This window comes from Oryctolagus cuniculus, chromosome 5 (genome assembly GCF_964237555.1).
Source record: "Oryctolagus cuniculus chromosome 5, mOryCun1.1, whole genome shotgun sequence".
NCBI lineage: Eukaryota > Metazoa > Chordata > Mammalia > Lagomorpha > Leporidae > Oryctolagus > Oryctolagus cuniculus.
The window spans coordinates 22,109,017-22,129,140 of record NC_091436.1 but is presented as its reverse complement, the minus strand read 5'-3'; the positions used below and the strand labels follow the sequence as shown (position 1 = coordinate 22,129,140).

The following is a 20,124-nucleotide window of genomic DNA, read 5'->3' as shown; positions in this document are numbered from 1 at the left end:
TGTGTGTCTGCCTCTTGACCTGGCAACAAGCTGAATCAGGCCCTCAAACAGGCCTTCTCTTTGTGTGGGTTGACCTCCTTAACCCAGTGTGCTGATCTCATGTAGTTAAGATCTGGGACATCCACTGTTAGTTATGGTTATAAAACAGGGCCACAATCTTTCATTTCACAAAATTTGTTTCATTGTGGACACCCTAGCTCAGAGATATTTCCATTATTTTCAGAGTTGATTGATCACATTTGATTACTCCCCTTAATTCATCCAGATCTTTGCTCAGTCCCAGTTATATTTTCAATTTATGCAGTAAGTCAGTCTTCTCCATTCCCTCTGACAAGTTCTTATTCCAGTTTGTAAATGTCCACGCTGCCACAGTTTTCTTGAATATCTGCTGATTGTTTCTGGACAGGGAATTATGGGGAGAGCGGAATGGATGCTTTCAAAGAGCTGGCTGCCCAAGAAGGCCTCTGCATCGCCCATTCAGACAAAATCTACAGCAATGCTGGGGAGAAGAGCTTCGACCGACTCCTGCGCAAGCTCAGAGAGCGGCTTCCCAAGGCCAGAGTAGTGGTCTGTTTCTGCGAAGGCATGACAGTCCGGGGACTCCTCAGCGCCATGCGGCGCCTTGGTGTTGTGGGCGAGTTCTCACTCGTTGGAAGGTAAATCAATCAAAACTCTCCCTCTCTATCTCTCCCTTTCTCTTCCCCTCCCCATATAGGCATCCCATGTTTGCACATATCATTGCTGTCACATAACTGAATTCCCTAACTCCAAAGTAAATGGAATGTGCATTGCTGAACTAGATATTAGTTCTGGGTCTCATTGATAGTAGGACTATTGGCATCTTCCTGATAGACAAGAGCAGAACAGTCGATAATAAACCAGTAAGACTAGTAAGATGGTAAGTTGTTTGCCAGAATGTGTCATGTTCTGAGAAATTATTCATTTTGTGTGCTTCCCCTACTACACAGCTTATGTTGCCATACCTCCCTCCTAAGCATAGACATCTGAATGGGATACTGATAGACAGAGGGCAGCAGTAGAACTGGAAAACAGATGTAAATATTTGGCCAAATATAAAGGAGGACATGCAACTGAACTTTAGAACTTAGCGATCTAATTTCTTGCCACACTTAGTAGATGGTTAATAGTGCTACCTTCAGCATGTGATTTTCAGAATTGCAGATGGTGGGATACAAAAATGTCTGCTCTCTTCCTAGGTCCCATGCACTTGTGTGACGATAGATTTTTAGTGTCACTGTATTTTAAGATTTTTGACCTCTCAGATATATTTTTTAATGTGCCATCTTCTCATATTACATCAAGAAAATGCTCAGTTTTTGTAAGGAACCTACTGAGTTTTTCTGAATGAAAAATTCCATTGGACTTCAGGAGTTTCACAATCACCTCCAGATTCCTTTGCCCCCTCCCATCTGGTCTACTATTTAGGTTATAATAAAATTGTGTCTACTGAAGAATTATAACCACTGACTCTATTCTGAAAGCTGGGTGATAGTGGGCATTCTCACTATGCTGTGGTCTGTCCTTCTGCCTGTAGCAGTAACTTCAATAACAGACTAATCTTACTATCATCTGGAATTAAAGTTATAAGACACTCAAAGATTTTTGCGGTGGTAGGAAAGAAATAAAAATATATGAATAAAGAAACAGAGATACCCTCCATGCCTGGAGAGTTATGGAGCCAATGTCAAATTATAATTCAAGAGGAAGACAATTACGGGATTTAGCTAAGATTGGCCCAAAGCATTGACTCATTTGAGCTTCTTCAGTGCAGCTGTGTGAAACCACTGGAAATTTTCCTAAGAAGGAAGGCCTTTTAAGAAGAAATATTTAAAGAAAGAACATTATTTCTTTCATGAGGGAAAATGATGTAAGCAGAATTGTTGAAGTATTTCTTGGAGTAATGTTCTTAATATAAGCACCAGGACAGATGGTGTACAGATATTCTGTCCTTTCTATTGCTTTGTAAAATGACTGCTTTTATGAAAATTGCTTGTGTTTAAAAAACCTCTCATATTTATCATTTTCAAAACAATAGTCTGTTTCATGGAGTTTATTATCTTTAATATTCTCAAAGAGGCTCTCTACCTGGGTTGTGGAGATCTTGAACAGATGTGGAAAATATGTGAGCTTTGGAGTATATGGACTGCCTAATTATGAAATATAATTATACAATTTTCTGTGATGAGTAATTGGAGTATAAATAATTCAATCCATCATCATTATTTAAAAGCTGGGCAAGGCTAGTAATGACAGCTTAAGCCTCTTTGTTTCTTCCTTACCTGCTAATAATGCAACTGAGCTCATACAGATATTTCGGGGGATCTCACACGTGCTTGGAGATCCTCTCTTCTATTTATTCAGGAAATATTTAATAAGTCATTGTGGTCTTAGTTAACCCACTATGCTGTGTGACACTAGGAACTTATTCCTTCTACCTAAGTCTGATTTGGAACCTGTTATCCAAACTCCCTTTATCTGCTCTACCCTGCCCAAGCTACAGTGATTATTATTCTATGTTCAGATTGGATTTTGTAAACTTCTATTCGTAAGGGAGAAGGTGTGTTATTTATCTTTCTATATCTGGCTTATTTCAATTAATATGATGTCATCTGGCTCATCCATTTTGCTGTAAATAAAGGATTTAATTGTTTTTAAGGGTAATAACATTTCATTGTGTATCTATGCCACATATTTTTATCCATTCATCTGTTGATAGACAAGTGTTTTGACCCATGTCTTAACTATTGTAACTAGTACAATAAACATGGCATGTGGGCATGTTTTGATATGATTTCAAGAGTTTTGGATATATGTCCACTAGTAGGATTGCTGGGTTATATGGTGGTTCAATGTCCAGGATTTTTAGAAAATATCCACACTGTTTTCTATAGTGGCTCTACTGATTTGCATTCCCATTAGCAGCATGTAAAAGTTGCTTTTTCCCCCCATCTTGCTAGTATTTTTTACCTTCTGTCTTTTTGATAATACCCATTCTAGTAAGGGTGAGGTGATATCTCCTTATGGCTTTGATTTGCATTTCTCTTAAGGGTGGTGATATAGAGCATTTTTTTCATGTTTGTTGGCCACTTGTATTTCCTTTTTTTTTTTTTTTTTTTTTGAGAACTATATCCCAGTGTGTTTCCCATATCTTACCTGATTGGTTTTTGTGGTTGGGTTTTGGAGTGACTTCATTCCTTTTGTTGGATAAGTAGCTTGCAAATGTCTCTTTACTTTGTTAATTGTTTGCTTTGCATTGTAGAAGTTTCTTAGTTTGATATAATTCCATTTATCTAGTTTTTCTCTAGTTACCTCTGTTTTTGAGTCTTATTCAAAAAAATCTGCCTACAACAGTGTCTTAAAGTGTTTCATCTATATTTTTTTCCAACAATTTCATAGTTGTAAGACTTGCATTTAGGTAATTTTTCACCTTGAGTTGGTTTTATATAAGGTGAAAACTAGGGATCTAATTTCATTTTCTTTTTTTTTAAATATTTATTTATTTATTTGAAAGTTAGAGTTACACAGAGAGAGGAGAGGCAGAGAGAGAGAGGTCTTCCATCTGATTGGTCACTCCCCAACTGGCCACAATGGCCAGAGCTGTGCTGATCCGAAGCCAGGAGCTGGGTGATTCTTCCTTGTCTCCCACATGGGTGCAGGAGCCCAAGGACTTGGGCCATCTTCCACTGCTTTCTCAGGCCATAGCAGAGAGCTGGATAGGAAGTGGAGCAGCCAGGCTTCGAACTGGCACCAATATGGGATGTCAGTGCTTCAGGCCAGGGTATTAACATACTGCACCACAGAATCAGCCCCTAATTTCATTTTCTTACATGTATATATCTCTAGGTTTGCCAACAATGTTTATTGAAGCAACTATCTTTTCTCTAGTCTATATTCTTGGAAGCTTTGTCAAAAACAGCTGACTATATGTATATGGATTACTTTAGGGCTTCTATATTCTATTCCATTTATCTCCATGTTGGTTTTTACACCAGTACTATGCTGATTTAATTACTAGGTCTTTGTAATAGGCTTTGATATCTGATATTGCGATGCATCCAGATTTATTTATTTATTGCTCAGGATCACTTGTGTTATTCTGGGTCTTTGTGGTGACTTAAGAATTTTAGGATTCTATAGAGTACATGTCCCATAATTTCTTTATCCAGTCTACTGTTGATGGGCATTTAGGTTGATTACAGGTCTTAGCTATTGTGAATTGAGCTGCAGTAAACATTAAGGTGCAGACAGCACTTTTATTTGCCAATTTAAATTCCTTTGGGTAAATTCCAAGGAGTGGGATGGCTGGGTTATATGGTAGGGTTATATTCAGGTTTCTGAGGAATCTCCAGACTGACTTCCATAGTGGCTTAACCAGTTTGCATTCCTACCAACAGTGGGTTAGTGTCCCTTTTTGTCCACATCCTCGCCAGCATCTGTTGTTGGTAGATTTCTGAATGTGAGCCATTCTAACTGGGGTGAGGTGAAACCTCATTGTGGTTTTGATTTGCATTTCCCTGATTGCTAGTGATCTTGAACATTTTTTCATGTGCCTGTTGGCCATTTGGATTTCCTCTTTTGAAAAATGTCTATTGAGGTCCTTGGCCCATCTCTTAAGAGGCTTGTTTGTTTTGTTGTTGTGGAGTTTCTTGATCTCTTTGTAGATTCTGGTTATTAATCCTTTGCCAGTTGCATAGTTTGTAAATATTTTTTCCCATTCTGTCAGTTGCCTCTTCACTTTACTGGCTGTTTCTTTTGCAGTACAGAAACTTCTCAATTTGATGCAATCCCAATTGTTAATTTTGGCTTTGACTGCCTGTGCCTCCGGGGTCTTTTTCAAGAAGTCTTTGCTGGTACCTATATATTGCAGGGTTTCTCCATTGTTCTCTAATAATTTGATGGCGTTGGGTCATAAATTTACATCTTTAATCCATGTTGAGTGGATTTTTGTGTAAGGTGTAAGGGATCTTACTTCATGCTTCTGCATGTGGAAATCCAGTTTTCCCAGCACCATTTATTGAATAGACTGTCTGTGCTCCAGGAATTGGTTTTAGATCCTTGATAAAATGTAAGTTGGCTGTGGATGTTTGGATTGGTTTCTGGTGTTTCAATTCTGTTCCATTGGTCTATCCATCTGTTTCTGTACCAGTACCATGCTGTTTGATTATAACTGCCCTGTAATATGTCCCGAAATCTGGTATTGTGATGCTTCCGGCTTTGTTTTTGTTGTACAAGATTGAATTTTCTATTTTTTGAAATAATGTCATTTTATTTCTAGGGGAATTGTATTGAATTTATAGATTAATTTCTGTAGTATGGACATTTTAACAATATAGATTCTTCCAACCTATAAGCCTGAAATATCTTTCATTTTTTAATGTACTATGATTTCTTTCAGCAGTGTTTTATAATTTTCATTGTAGAAATCTTTCACTCTTTAAAAAAATTTATTTTATTTATTTGAAAGGTAGAATTAGAGAGAGAGAGAGAGAGAGAGAGAGAGAGAGCTTTTTCATCCCTTCATCTGGTGCTTCACTCCCCAATTGGTCTCAATGGCTTGGGGCTGGGCCTGGCCAATGCTGGAAGCCAGGAGCTTCCTCCAGGTCTCCAAGCACTTGGATCATCATCTGCTGCTATCCCAGGCATATTAGCAGGGGTCTGCATAGAAGTGAAGCAGCCAGGACTCAAACAAGTACTCATATGGGATACTGGTATTGCAGGCAGTGGTTTAACCCACAAAGCCGCAATGATGGCCTCTCGCTTCTTTGGTTAAAATTATTCTCCAATATATTTTGTGGTTCTTGTAATTGGGATTGCTTTCTTGATTTCCCTTTCAGCAATACCTTTGTTGTATAAAAATGCTACCACTTTTTTGTATGTTGATTTTATAATCTGAAACCGCTGAATTTGTCAATTCTAACATTTTTTTGGTGAATTGTTTAGTTTTTTTGTGAATAAAATCTTGTAATTACAAACATGGATATCTTGACTTTCCTCCTTTTCAATTTTGATGCCCTTTATGCCTTTTCTCACCTAATTGTGCTAAGACTTGCAATATTATGTTGAATAAGAGTGGTAAAAGTGGAATTCATCGATCTTTGGGGAAATACTTTCAGGTTTTCCCCATTCAATATGGTGTTGGTTGTGAGTTTGTCATATATTGCCTTTATTATTTTAGATATGTTCCTTATATATAATTTTTTTTTTAAATAATGAAGGGATGTTGAATTTTTTTAAAGATTTTATTTATTTGAGAGGTAGAGTTACAGAGAGAAGAGACAGAGAGAAAAGTCTGCCATCCACTGGTTCACTCCCCAAATGTTTGCAAAGGCCGGAGCTTGGCCAATGTGAAGCCAGGAGCCAGAAGCTTCTTCCAGGTCTCCAACTCGGGTGCAGGGGCTCAAGTACCTGGGTCATCTTCTACCGCTTTCCCTGGCTATAGTCAGAGAGCTGGATTGGAAGAGGAATAGCTGAGACACAGACCATTGCCCATGTGGGATGCCGGTGCCAGAGGCAGAGGCTTGGCCCACTATGCCACAGAGCTGGCCCTGGGATGTTTTCATAACCTTTTCTGTATATATTGAGATGATCATATAATTTTTATACTTCATTCTTTTGTAATTTTATTTGCATTTATTGATTTGCAAATGTCGAACCACCCATGCATAACTGTGATAAATCCCACTTGATGATGGTGTATAATCTTTTTGAGGTATTGTTTCATTTAGTTTGCTAAGACTTTTTTAAAAAGATTATTTCAAAAGAGTTACAGAAAAAGAGGGAGAGAGAGGGAGAGAGAGAGAATCTTCAATGCACTGATTCACTCCTCAGATGACTGCAATAGTCAGTGCTGAGCTAGGCAAAAACCAGGAGCTAGAAACTTCATTCAGGTCTCACACTTGAGCCATCTGCTGCTGCTTTTCTCAGGCCCTTAGCAGGGAACTGGATCAAAAGTAGAGCAACTGGGACATGAGCAAGCACCATGTGTGATGCCTGTGTTGCAGGCGGTTGCTTTGCTTGCGACACCATAACATCAGCCTTGGTTTGCTATTACTTTATTGAGAATTTTTGCATCTGTTCTCATTAAGGATATTAATCTGAAGTTTTGGTGTGTCTTTGTTTGCTTTACTTTCAAAGTAATTCTGGCTGTGTAAAAAGGGTTTGGAAGAATTCCATCCTTTTCAAACCTTTGGAATACCATAAGAAGTATTGGAAGTAGTTCGTTAAATGTTTTGTAAATTTTAGTTGTAAAACTATCAGATCCTGTTTTATTCTAGCAGTTACTTCTTTTATTTTGTGGAAGAGGTTTGCTGAAATAATTTTTCATTTAGGTGAGATGTGGAATGTCAGATGGGTAGTGGCTTTGGCTTTGGATTTCATTGAGCTAAGAATTCTAACCTTCATGTGATTTCTTTAGCTGTACTTTATCAGCAGTGCCTTTGAGTCCCACAATTTTCAGTCTGTAGCAGTTTGTAAAAGCATGTATATTGGCTATTGCCAACACTGGGCTCCAAAGAGCAGAAAGGAACTTCTGTGAAAAGTACAAAGGGAGCAAGAGTGACTCCAGGGCTTATGAACAGCAATCTTAATGCTATAGAATGTAGGTGAGCTTGCTTTCTGTCCTGTAAATGCAATAGTTCTGGAGGTCTTTGTCAGCAACTAGGGCTGCCTACTGGTCCCCAAAACAAATTGGAGTCTTGTATTAGCTGTGCTATAGCAACTAGGATCTGGGGCTTTGGGTAAGTGTGCAATGGTAGTTCATTTTTAAAAGATTTATTTATTTATTTTTGAAAGTCAGAATTACAGACAGAGAGGGAGAGACAGAGATTTTCACTCACTGGTTCACTCCCCAGATGGCCAACCTTCCTTTATTGTTCTGGCTTTCCATGGCAGTGGTGAGGGCAGGGCCACTCTACTCAGTCTTCTAGGGGCCTCTCATTTCTTTTTGTTTGTTTTTTTTTTTTTTTTAATATTTATTTTATTTATTTGAAATACAGTGTTACAGAGTGAAGTAGAGACAGAGAAAGAGATCTTCCAACTGCTTGTTCACTCCCCAGATGGCCACAGTGGCCGGAGCTGCGCTGATCTGTAGCCAGGAGCTTCCTCTGGGTCTCCCACATGGGTGTAGGGGCCCAGGGACTTGGGCTGTCCTCCACTGCTATCCCAGGCCACAGCAGAGAGCTGGAGCAAAAGAGGAGCAGCCGGGACTAGAACTGGTGCCCATATGGGATGACAGCACTTCAGGCCAGAGTGTTAACCCACTGTACCACAGCACTGGCCCCATCATTTCTTTTTTAATTTGAAAAAAATAATTCATTTGAGAGAAGGAGATTTAGATAGAGCACTCCCTTTCACTCATTCAGTCCCCAGATGCTGGCCAGGGCTAGACACAGGAGTTGGGGATATAATCCAGCTTTCCTGCTTGGGTGTCAGAAATCCAGTCATTTGAGCCATCATCTGTGGCCTTTCAGGGTCTGGTTCAGCAGGGACTGGAGTCTGGGGTCAAAGCTGGGTGTAGAATCCCGGTCTAAAGAAGATCTTAGGGGTCTTAGCCAGTATCTGTTTTCCCTCACCTCCAGAGATTCATTTCATGGTTCACATTAACTTCCTTTGGGAAAATGAGCTAAAGTATCTTCTAGATATAATTATTTTACACTTCTAGTTGTTTCTCATTTCTTCTTTTTTTCTCTAGTGGTATCAAATATTTTCTATGATTATTCAATGTGAGGGACATTCCACCTGTTTTAAAGTTATTTTTAAAAATCCAAACACAGTTCCACTATTTCTTTTTGTATATTAGCCTTTATCTGTAGAACTGAACTTATGTAGAAGCCAATTTGGAATAAGTGAGGGATATTTCTCTTAAATCATGTCATAATTATTAAAATTCTGGTAGTGATCTGTTCTCAATACTCCATTGCTATTTTGTTTAAAGAAATTGTGTTAAAGAATTTCTGTGCATAAACACAAAATAACAGCTTTTATTTATTGAAAGCTTGATATTCTGTAGGCCATTAGTATGTGATATCTCCATCTCTAACAAAGACTCTGAAATGTTGGTTTGAAAGGTGGAGAATTTAAACAAGTAACCCAAATTTTCAAATTTTATAAGTGAAGGAAATAAAATTCAAACTTGGTACTATACTGTATCATCAAATTGATTTGTAAATATGAAGCTATTATCTCCTTAAAATCTAATCAAATTTTATATAGATGGTACCTGACCTGGAGTTTTCTACTTTACAGTACGTGAAAGTGATATGCATTAAGTAGAAACCTTATTTCATATTTTGAACTCGAATCTTTCTCCAGGCTATTGATATGCAGTATGATCTTGGAGATACTGGGTGGCAGCAGCAGGTGCAGGTCCTGGTCCAACCAATAACAAAGGGAAACAACTAAGAATCTACAGTGTTCTATATTGCCATGCTGGGGTGTTTGGTAGGTTATGTATATCAAATGAATTTTTGATTTGCAGTATTTTCAACTTACTGTACATTTAGAATGATGTAGCCCCATTGTAAGTTGAAGCACATCTATAGTTTTTTATTTCCCCATCATTCTTGGCATATTGTTTTGTCTTAATAACTGTAAATAACTATGTCATAGAATCTGGAGAATAGGACAGGTGGTCTCAATTTGAGGCCCAAGATTTCCCTTTAATTTCTAGAATTAATAAATTTTACCTGGTTTGGTACTCTTCAATCAGCTTCTATGTCTAGAGTGCAAATATAAAACCTGGACTTTTGTTTATCGACCACTCAGCTTGTTGTGTTTGATCACTTAAGGTTTGCCTGGTAAATCATGGCTGAGTCACAGTAGCAGATTCCTAGCATACATCTCAAGTCTCCTAATGGCACCCTCTTCTCAGGGGATGAGTGAGAGAGCCTCCTGGCTTCAGTCCTGTGTCTAGTGTTATCCTGACCTTCACCTAATTTCCTCATCTTGGGAGGCCCTGATAGCAATTCTTATTCTACATTGTTACAAGTGTCTGATTAGATATCTGGTCCAAGGTACATCATATTTATTTATATTATTTTGCTTGTTAACCCAGTTTATTGGATCATGACTACATCTTCTAATTTCTCAACAGTCTCAAATAAATATCCATGAAAACAGTGAGGTCAATGACTTTTCATTTTATCCTTTCTTTCTACTTCATACTGGCCAATAAAATTACAAGTCTATGGTTCTTACATTTAAAATGTCGGTCCCTTATGTTTTGGTATGGGCTGCTGCTGCTTTGTGATTATTTTCACCCATTTCACCAACTTTCCATCATCTGTCACTACCCTTGCCCTGTGTCTAAAACTTGATCCATGGACATGCTGGCACCATGCTTTTTTTAATTAATTAATTAATTAATTAATCAATTTGAAAGTCAGAGTTACACACAGAGAGAAGAAGAGGCAGAGAGAGAGGTCTTCCATCCACTGGTTCACTCCCCAGTTGGCTACAATGGCCGGAGCTGTGCCAATCAGAAGCCAGGAGCCAGGAGTCAGGAGCCAGGAGTCAGGAGCTTCTTCCTGATCTCCCACACAGGTACAGGGGCCCAAGAACTTGGACCATCTTCTACTGCTTTCCCAGGCCAAAGCAGAGAGCTGGATTGGAAGTAGAACAGCTGGGAATCGAACTGGTGCCCATATGGGATGCTGGTGCTGCAGGCAGCAGCTTTACCCGCTATGCCAAGGTGCTGGCCCCATGCTTTTTGAATCAAAAATATAAAAAACACAGAAAGTACACATTCATAAAATGGTTTGAATGGAATAATTTCTTTGTTTAAAAAGAAGGCTCCAGGATCATTTAAAAACGAATGAAATGCTTGAGTTTTAGTATGTGATTGTTTGGTTTATTTTCTTAAAAATTAGACAGAGTATTTGGAAAGGTAACCTATATACCCTTGAAATATAATAAGATATATCATGGTTTATCTCCCCATACAATTTTAAATGAAAAATGAGTTATTTTAGGCTTAATATTTGTATTATGGAACAATGAGGGAAAATCTAAACTTTCCAAGCTTCGGGCAAAATTTCAAAAGTCATGTGCTTTAAAGTAAATGTGGACTTGCAATGAAGCATGACATCCCCCAAAATGGATTATAATCAGGAGGCCAGCAAGACTGATAAGCATTTTATGATGGGTAATGGTCATAACTTGCAGATACATAACCTCACCTCCTCTTGGATCTCAAGGACAAATAAAGATTACAAACCTGCTGACAAACTGCCTTTTCTTTTAAAAGACTCCTCTTTTAGAGGCAGATTAATGAGAGCTTTGTGGAAGATTACACTTCTAGAAAAAGATTGAGAAATGTGAGTTAGACAAGGAGAGCAAATATAGTTCAAGCACCCTGGAGAGTCAACTTTTTTGTAAGCTATCAAAAGATATTTTGAGCATATATCTCAGATACAGAAATGCTCGGGAGTTTAGAATAATTGGGTGGTAGATTTGCATTAATGTGAGTAATTATTAATTCTTTCTTATACTTTATACTAATACCTGTTCTCATGGTTTTTCTTTTTTTTCCTTTTTTTCCAGTGATCTGGCTTCCTTTATTTATTTTTTCTTCCAGAAAGCTTTTATTTAAGGTGTATAAGCTTCATGCATTTCATAAATAGAACTTTAGGAACACAGTGATTCTTCCCACCCTACCTGCCCTCCCACCCCTACTTCCACCCTTCTCCTTTCTCCCTCTCCTATTCCCATTCTTATTTTTATTAGGATTTATTTCCAATTAACTTTATACACATAGATTAACTCTATACTAAGCACAGAGTTCAACAAATAGTATGAAAGAAACTGTTATTCAGCAGTTGAGATAGAGGCTGTTCAAAGTCATTGCATCTTAAAGTGTCAGTTTCACTTCTACAGATTACTTTTTAGGTGCTCTATTAGTTACCATAGATCAGTGAGAACATATGGTATTTTGTCCTTTTGGGACTGGCTTATTTCACTAAGTATGCTGTTTTCCAGTTGTATTTATTTTGTTGCAAATGACAGGATTTCATTTTATTTTTTACTGCTGTATAGTATTCCATGGTGTATATATGCCCTAATTTCTTTATCCAGTCTTCAGTTGACAGACATTTGGGTTGATTCCATATCTTAGCTAATGTGAATTGAGCTGCAATAAACATGGGATTACAGAACACTTTCATATGCTGATTTCATTTCCCTTTCATAAATTGCCAGGGGTGGGATAGCTGAGTCATATGGTAGGTCTGTATTCAGATTTCTGAGTTATCGCGATACTGACTTCCACAGTGAGTGTGCCAGTTTACATTTCCACCAACAGTGGATTAAGGTACCCTTTTCCTCAAATCCTTGCCAACATTTGTTGTTTGTTGATTTCTGTATGAAAGCCATTCTAGCTGGGGTGAGGAAAAACCTCATTTTGATTTTGCTTTGCATTTCCCTGATGGCTAGTGATCCTGAACACTTTTTTTCATGTGTTTGTCAGCCATTTGTGTTTCCTTTTTTGAAAAATGCCTGTTTACGTCCTTTTCCCACTTCTTAACTGGGTTGTTTGTTTTCTAATTGTTGAGTTTCTTGAACTCTTTATATATTCTGGATATTAATTCTTTATGAGTTGCATAATTTGCAAATAATTTCTCCCATTCTGTGGGTTGCCTCTTCACTTTGCTGAGTGTTTCTTTTGCAGTGCAGAAGCTTCACAATTTGATGTAATCCCATTTGTCAATTTTAGCTTTGATTGCCTGTGCCCCTGGGGTCTTTTCCAAGAACTCTTTGTCTATGCCAATGTCTGACAGCATTTCCCCAAGTACTTTCTAATAATCTGATGGTATTGCATCATAGATTAAGTCTTTACCCATTTTGAGTGGATTTTTGTATAAGGTGTAAGGTAAGGGTCTTGCTTTACACTTCTGCATGCAAAGAACCAGTTTTCCTAGCACCATTTGTTGAAGAGACTGTCCTTGTTCTAGGGATCGATTTCAGCTCTTTTGTCAAAGATAAGTTGGCTGTGGATGTGTGGGTTGATTTCTGGAGTTTTTATTCTGTTCCATTGGTCTATCCATCTGTTTTTGTGGCAGTACCAGGTTGTTTTGATTACAGTTGCCCTGAAGTATGTCTTGAAATGAGGTATTGTGATGCCTCCAGCTTTGTTTTTGTTGTATAAGATTGCTTTAGCTATTTAGGGTTTCTTGAGTTTCCATATTAATTTTAGCATCATTTTTTCTAGGCCTGCAAAGAACATCCTTGGCATTTTGACTGGTATAACACTGAATCTATAAATTATTTTTGATAATATTGACATTATGATAATGTTGATTCTTCCAATTCATAAACATGGAATTTTTTTCCCTTTTTGAGTGTCGTCTTCTATTTCTTTCTCTGGTGTTTTTTTAATTTTCATAGTAGAGATCTTTGACATTCTTTGTTGAAGTTATTCCAAGTTATTTAATGCTGTTTGGAGCTATTGTGAATGGGACTTATCTTAAAAGTTCTTTCTCAGCCATGGCATTGCCTGTTATACAAAAGCTATTAATTTTTCTGTGTTGATTTTATATCCTGCCGTTTTACCAAACCCTTTTATGAATTCTAGTAGTCTCTTAGTGGAGTCTTTTGGATCCCCTAAATATAGGATCATGTCATATGCAGATAAGGGTATTTTGATTTCCTCCTTTCTAATTTGTATCCCTTTGATTTCTTTTTTTTGCCTAATGGCTCTGGGTAAAATTTCCTGGACTATGTATATGTATATGTATATGTATATATATATATATATAAAGATATATATTAAAGATCTATATATTAATATACTATTAATATATATAAATATATATTAATATACTATTAATATATATATTAAAGATATATATATTTAAAAATTGTATTTATTTATTTGAAAGATAGAGTTACAGACAGTGAGAGGGAGGGACAGAGAGAAAGGTCTTCTGTCCATTGGTTCACTCCCAAGGTGGCAGCAATGGCCAGAGCTGGGCCTATCTGAATCTAGGAGTCAGGTGCTTCTTCCCAGTCTCCCATGTGGGTGCAGGGGCCCAAGGACTTGGGCCATCTTCCACTGTTTTCCCAGGCCACAGCAGAAAGCTGGATTGGAAGAGGAGCAGCCGAGACTAGAACCAGCACCCATATTGGATGCCGACGCCACAGGTGGAGAATTAACCTACTGCGTCACGGTGCCAACCCCTCCAGGACTGTATTTAATAGCAATGGTGAATCTGGGCATCCTTGCCTCGTTCCAGATCTTAGAGAAAATGCATCCAGCTTTTCCACATTCAGTAAGATGCTGTGTGGGTTTGTCATAAATTGCTTTTATTGTGTTGAGAAATGTTCCTTCTATACCCAATTTGCTTAATGTTTTCATCATGAATGGATGTTGAATTTTATCAAATAGTTTCTCTGCATGTATTGAGATCACTATATGATTTTTGTTCTTCAGTTTGTTAGATAACAAACCTCTGAAATTGGAAAAATTACACTTTCATTGCCCCGCTTGCCTTTAGGGTGTTAGAAAAACCAAGGGAAAAGATTTCCAGTGCCTTCTCTATCTGTAAAGTATTGCTCAAGTTAAATGGATGAAAAAGAACATCATCATGATTCAATCCCTCTTGTCTTTGAGGCTAATTGGAGAAAACAGGCCATTTTTGTAGTCCCTATGACGGTGTATTCCCCATTTGACATTATGATAATGTTGATTGTGTCAAGTTTTTTAAGTGCTGCAGGGGCACTTAAAGTACAGATCCTAGATCTTATCTCAGACCCTTAACAGAATTTCTTGGTGAGGAATTTGGATCATCATCCTCTTTATCTTTAACTTCAGATGAATTAGCTTTCAGAACCTGTACTCTATGATGTCTACCTAGTGTGGTACACTCAGGTGGAATTTGCTACAAGCTAATTGTTAGAGGACATATTCAAAAGGAAGTCAAAATGAAATTTAAGTCACAGCCTGTCATTCTTCCATTTTAGCTATGTTTTTTTTATTTTTTTGAAATTTACTTGCCTTCCCACATATATGTTTTAAAGTACAGATATATCAGATAGTATTGTTAATAACATCAATAGTTATACTGTTACTAAACAGTGTTTGCATATCTGCTTATTTCCTGTGTTTCTGTGCTCCTTTTGCTCAAACTGACCTATTGACCTGTTCCCTGAAAATATAATCTGCTATGCTCCAGTTTTCAGAATAATTGAGAATAGAAAGAATTTAATTGTGCAGAAGGTTCAACCTAAGCTGTTTTAGAGTCTAGGATTGACTAGGGCTGACAGATGAACTACTCTCTCCTACTAACAACAAAAGTTAAAGTCTGATGAATGAGTAGCTCCTGAATTGGCTTCTTTCCACTTTAGCTACATCATAAAGCTTGGGAGTTCTTTTTTTTTAAATTTAACTTCTTGGACTCCATTTCCTACAGAACTAATTCAATATGTCTAGGAAAGGACTGAGACTTTATATATACTTTTCAAATTAGCTTTAAAAATTTTCTAATTTTTACCTGAAAGTATTTTTAATAAAGGGACCAAATTTCATGTGAGATACATACATATATATATATATACACACACAAATATATAAAGAAAATAATGATACTTCTCCCAACCTTGCCTCCTTCCCTTGCTTCTACCCTCCTTCTTTTTTTCTTTCTTATTTTTCTTTTAATGTTTGCAATGAAGTGCATTCAATTTGCTTTGTAATCACAAGCAAACTTAACCCTCCATTAAATAAAGAATTCAACAAGTACTAAGCAGAAAAAACATTGTTCCTCAGGAGTATAGAAAAGGGCTATAAATAATAATCAAATTTCAAAATGTCAATTACATTCATATATATTACATTTTTTTGTACACTGTATATTTGTTACCACAAGTAAGGAGAAACATTAGATATCTGCCATTTTGGGACTGGCTTAATTTCACTAAGCATAATGGTCTCCAATTTTGTTGCAAAAAAAGGAATTTCATTCTTTTTTATGGCAGAATAATATTCCATCATGTATAAATGCCATAATTTCTTCATCCAGTCATCAGCTGATGGGCATCTGGATTGATTCCATATCTTAGCTATTATGAGTTGAGCTGCTATGAACATGGGGGTACAGATACTCTTTAATATTGCAGATTTCATTTCCTTTGGGTAAATTCCCAGTACTGGGCTGGCTGAGTCATATGGTATATCTATTTTCAGATTTCTGGTGAATCTCCTTTCTGTCTTCCATAATGGCTATACAAGTTTACATCCCTAACAACAGTGTATTAGGGTACCTTTTCTCCACGTCCTTGCCAGCATTTGTTATTTTTGGATGATAACCATTTTAAATGGAGTAATGTGAAGCCTCAATTTGATTTTTATTTGGCTAGTGATCCTGAGCATCTTTTCATGTGTTTGTTGGTCATTTGTAGTGCATCCTTTGAAAATACCCATTCATATCCTTTGGCCATTTATTTTTTAATTAATTAATTAATTTATTTATTTTTTTGCTTTCAAACTTTTATTTAATGAATATAAATTTCCAAAGTACTGGATTGTTTGTTTTGTTGAATATTGAGCTTCTCATATATTTGGGATACTAATCTTTTCTCAGCTATGTAGTTTACAAATATTTTCTCCTATTTTTTCAGTCACCTCTTTACTTTGTTGTGTGTTTCCTTTGCTGTGTAGAAACTTCTTAGCTTGATATAATCCCACTTGTCTATTTTTGCCCTGATTCCCTGTGCTTCTCAGGTATTATCCAAGAAATCCCTGCTTATGCAAATATCTTGCAGTTTTTCCCTTATATTTCCCTTGAATAATTTGATGGTTAAAGAAAGAGAATGATAGACCAGCATTCCTGATGAAAATAGATCTAAAAATTCTCAAGAAAATACTAACTTATTGGGGCCGGTGCTGTGGCACAGCAAGTTAATGCTCTGGCCTGAAGCGCTAGCATCCCATATGGGCACTAGCCTCGGAAAGCAGCAGAAGAAGGTCCAAGTCCTTGGGCCCCTGCACCCATGTGGGAGACAAGAAGAAGCTCCTGGCTCCTGGCTTCAGATCGGCGCAGCTCCGGGTGTTGTGGCCTACTGGGAAGTGAGCCATTGGATGGAAGACCTCTCTCTCTCTCTCTCTCTCTCTCTCTCTCCTCTCTCTGTGTAACTCTTTCTTTTTTTTTTAACTTTTATTTAATGAATATAAATTTCCAAAGTACAGCTTATGGATTACAATGGCTCCCCCCCCCCATAACGTCCCTCCCACCCGCTACTCTCCCCTTTCCCACTCCCTCTCCCTTTCCATTCACATCAAGATTCATTTTCGTTTCTCTTTATATACAGAAGATCAGTTTAGCATACATTAAGTAAGATTTCAACAGTTTGCTCCCACACAGAAACATAAAGTGAAAAATACTGTTGAGTACTAGTTATAGCATTAAATCACAATGTACAGCACACTAAGGACAGAGATCCTACATGAGGAGTAAGTGCACAGTGACACCTGTTGTTGACTTAACAAATTGACACTCTTGTTTATGGCCTCAGTAATCACCGTAGGCTCTTGTCATGAGCTGCCAAGGCTATGGAAGCCCCCTGAGTTCACCGACTCCGATCATATTCAGACAAGGCCATGGTCAAAGTGGAAGTTCTCTCCTCCCTTCAGAGAAAGGTACCTCCTTCTTTGATGACCCATTCTTTCCACTGGGATCTCATTCACAGAGATCTTTCATTTAGGTTTTTTTTTTTTTTTTTTTTTTTTTTCCCCAGAGTATCTTGGCTTTCCATGCCTGAAATAGTCTCATGGGCTTTTCAGCCGGATCCGCATGCCTTAAGGGCTGATTCTGAGGCCAGAGTGCTGTTTAGGACATCCGCCATTCTATGGGTCTGCTGTGTATCTCACTTCCCATGTTGGATCATTCTCTCCCTTTTTTATTCTATCAGCTAGTATTTGCAGACACTAGTCTTGTTTCTGTGATCCCTTTGGCTCTTAGTCCTATCATTATGATCAATTGTGAACAGAAATTGATCACTGGGACTAGTGAGATGGCATTGGTACATGCCACCTTGATGGGATTGAATTCGAATCCCCTGGTATGTTTCTGACTCTACCGTTTGAGGTAAGTCAGCTTGAGCATGTCCTGAATTGCACATCTCTTCCCTCTCTTATTCCCACTCTTATATTGAACAGCAATCACTTTTCAGTTAAGTTTCAGCACTTAAGAATAATTGTGTATTGATTACAGTATTCAACCAAAAGTATTAAGTAGAACAAACAAAAAAATACTAAGAGGGATAACATATGAATTAATTTTATTTGAATGGTAGAGAGAAAAGAGAAAGGGGCAGACAGAGGGAGAGATCTCCCATTCACCGGTTTACTTTTCAGATGCCTGCAACAGCTGAAGCCAGGAAACAGGAACTCCATCCAGGTGTCCCCATGTAGCTGTTTGGGAGCCATATAGTTGAGTCATCATCTGTTGCTTCCCAGGATGCATGCAAGTTGGAAGCTGGTCCAAAGCAGAGGAACTGGACCTTGACCCAGGCACTCCAGTATGGGATACGGGCATCTCAAGTTGCAAATTACCACTGTAAAAAATGCCTACTTCGTTTCCTTCATTTTTGAAAAACAGTTTTCTGGGAATAGATTCTTATTTAATAACTTCCCCCTCCCAACACACTGTGTCCTTCCATTGTTTATCATGAGATCACCTCTTAATCCTATTGGGATTCTCTCATATGTATGATTTGTTTTAGTCTTATTGTTTTTAAGATGTTCTCCTTTTATCATTTTTACTCTACTGGGGCAGACTGTGGAATTTTTTGGTTATCTTAGCTGTTTTCACATATGTAGATATAACGTTTTCAGCAAATTTGGAAAGTTTTCAGATGTTATTTCCTTGAATAATTTTTCTGCTTCTTTACCTTTCTCTATTTTGTCTGGTATTATTACATATATTTTGAAATACTTGAATGTATCATATTGCTCTTAGGTTACGTTCATTTTTTGTTGTCACTCTATTTTCTTTTTGTTCTTTGGATATCATAATTTTTGTTCTTATATCTTTACATTAGCTTAGCCTTTCTCCTGTTAGTTCACATCTACTGTTGAACATTTTTAGTAAATTTTTCATTCTGTTTATTGTACTATTGTACTCTTCAACTCCAGAATTTCCTTTTGGATCTTTTACATAACTTTTTTCTTTAACTGATATTCTCTGTTTGATTAGATATTGTCACCACATCTTCTTTACTTCTCTAAGGATGTGTTCCTTGGTTCTTTGAACATATTTATGACATACACTTGTTATAGTTAGCTGGTCTATCTCATAAACAGTTTTTGTGCCCTTCTTCATTGTTTCAAGCCTATGAGTCACACTTTTCTGTTTTTTTTTTTCTATCTCACGATTTTTTGTTGTTGTTGAAAACTAGATATATTGTTGCAACTCAAGATATATTGTAGCAACTCAGGATACATTGTAGCAACTCAAGATACTAGTTCCCTTGTCTCTTTGGGGGGGGGCTTGTTTTTGTAATTATTTATGTTTTATTGTCTTTGTGACTTGGCTGGGTAATTTAGTAAAATATGTTTCCCACAGTGAGCCAATCTTTTCTGAACCTGTGCAGTGTCTGAGGGCATTTCCCTGTAATGAAGAAATGATGTCTCAGAGAGGTTTAGAGTCTTTTCCAAAGCAGCTCATTTAGTACTAGAAGCAAAGATATTCAATTAAGTGTTGGAAGACCCTGTGTTCAGATTTTTGGCAGTTTGTATTCATTTTTCATTTTCTGCTGTAACAAATTACCACAAACTTAATGAATACAAATTTTTGATGTTAAGTTCTACATGCTGAAAGTATGTCATGGATCTCATTGGACTGAAATAAAGGTGTTTCAGGCCTTTTTCCGCTTGTAAAGTGTGCCTACATTCCTTAGCTTGTAGTCCTGTCTCCATTTTTAAAAGCCAACTAGGCTGAGTGTCATATTTTGCCATCTGGAATTCTCTCTTTTGATTTCCTCTAACCCAGTTAATAACTTGTGTTTACATAGGGCTTCCATGGATAATATCCCTAATTTATGGATAACTGATTTAGAAGACTTAATTCTATCTACTACCTTCATTCTTTTTTTTTTTTTTTTTTTTTTTTTTTTTTG

At 37.3% G+C, this 20,124-nt stretch overlaps 1 protein-coding gene across 2 annotated transcripts in view; it reads left to right on the top strand.

Moving 5' to 3' along the window:
- Window positions 1-20,124, top strand: part of GRM1 (glutamate metabotropic receptor 1) — a 447,639-nt gene that overhangs the window by 140,756 nt on the left and 286,759 nt on the right. For both annotated transcript variants that reach the window (XM_002714863.5, XM_051855288.2), the window contains exon 2: window positions 407-656. In XM_002714863.5, the coding sequence (XP_002714909.2) occupies window positions 407-656 (250 nt within the window). The remainder of the gene's footprint in view (window positions 1-406; window positions 657-20,124) is intronic.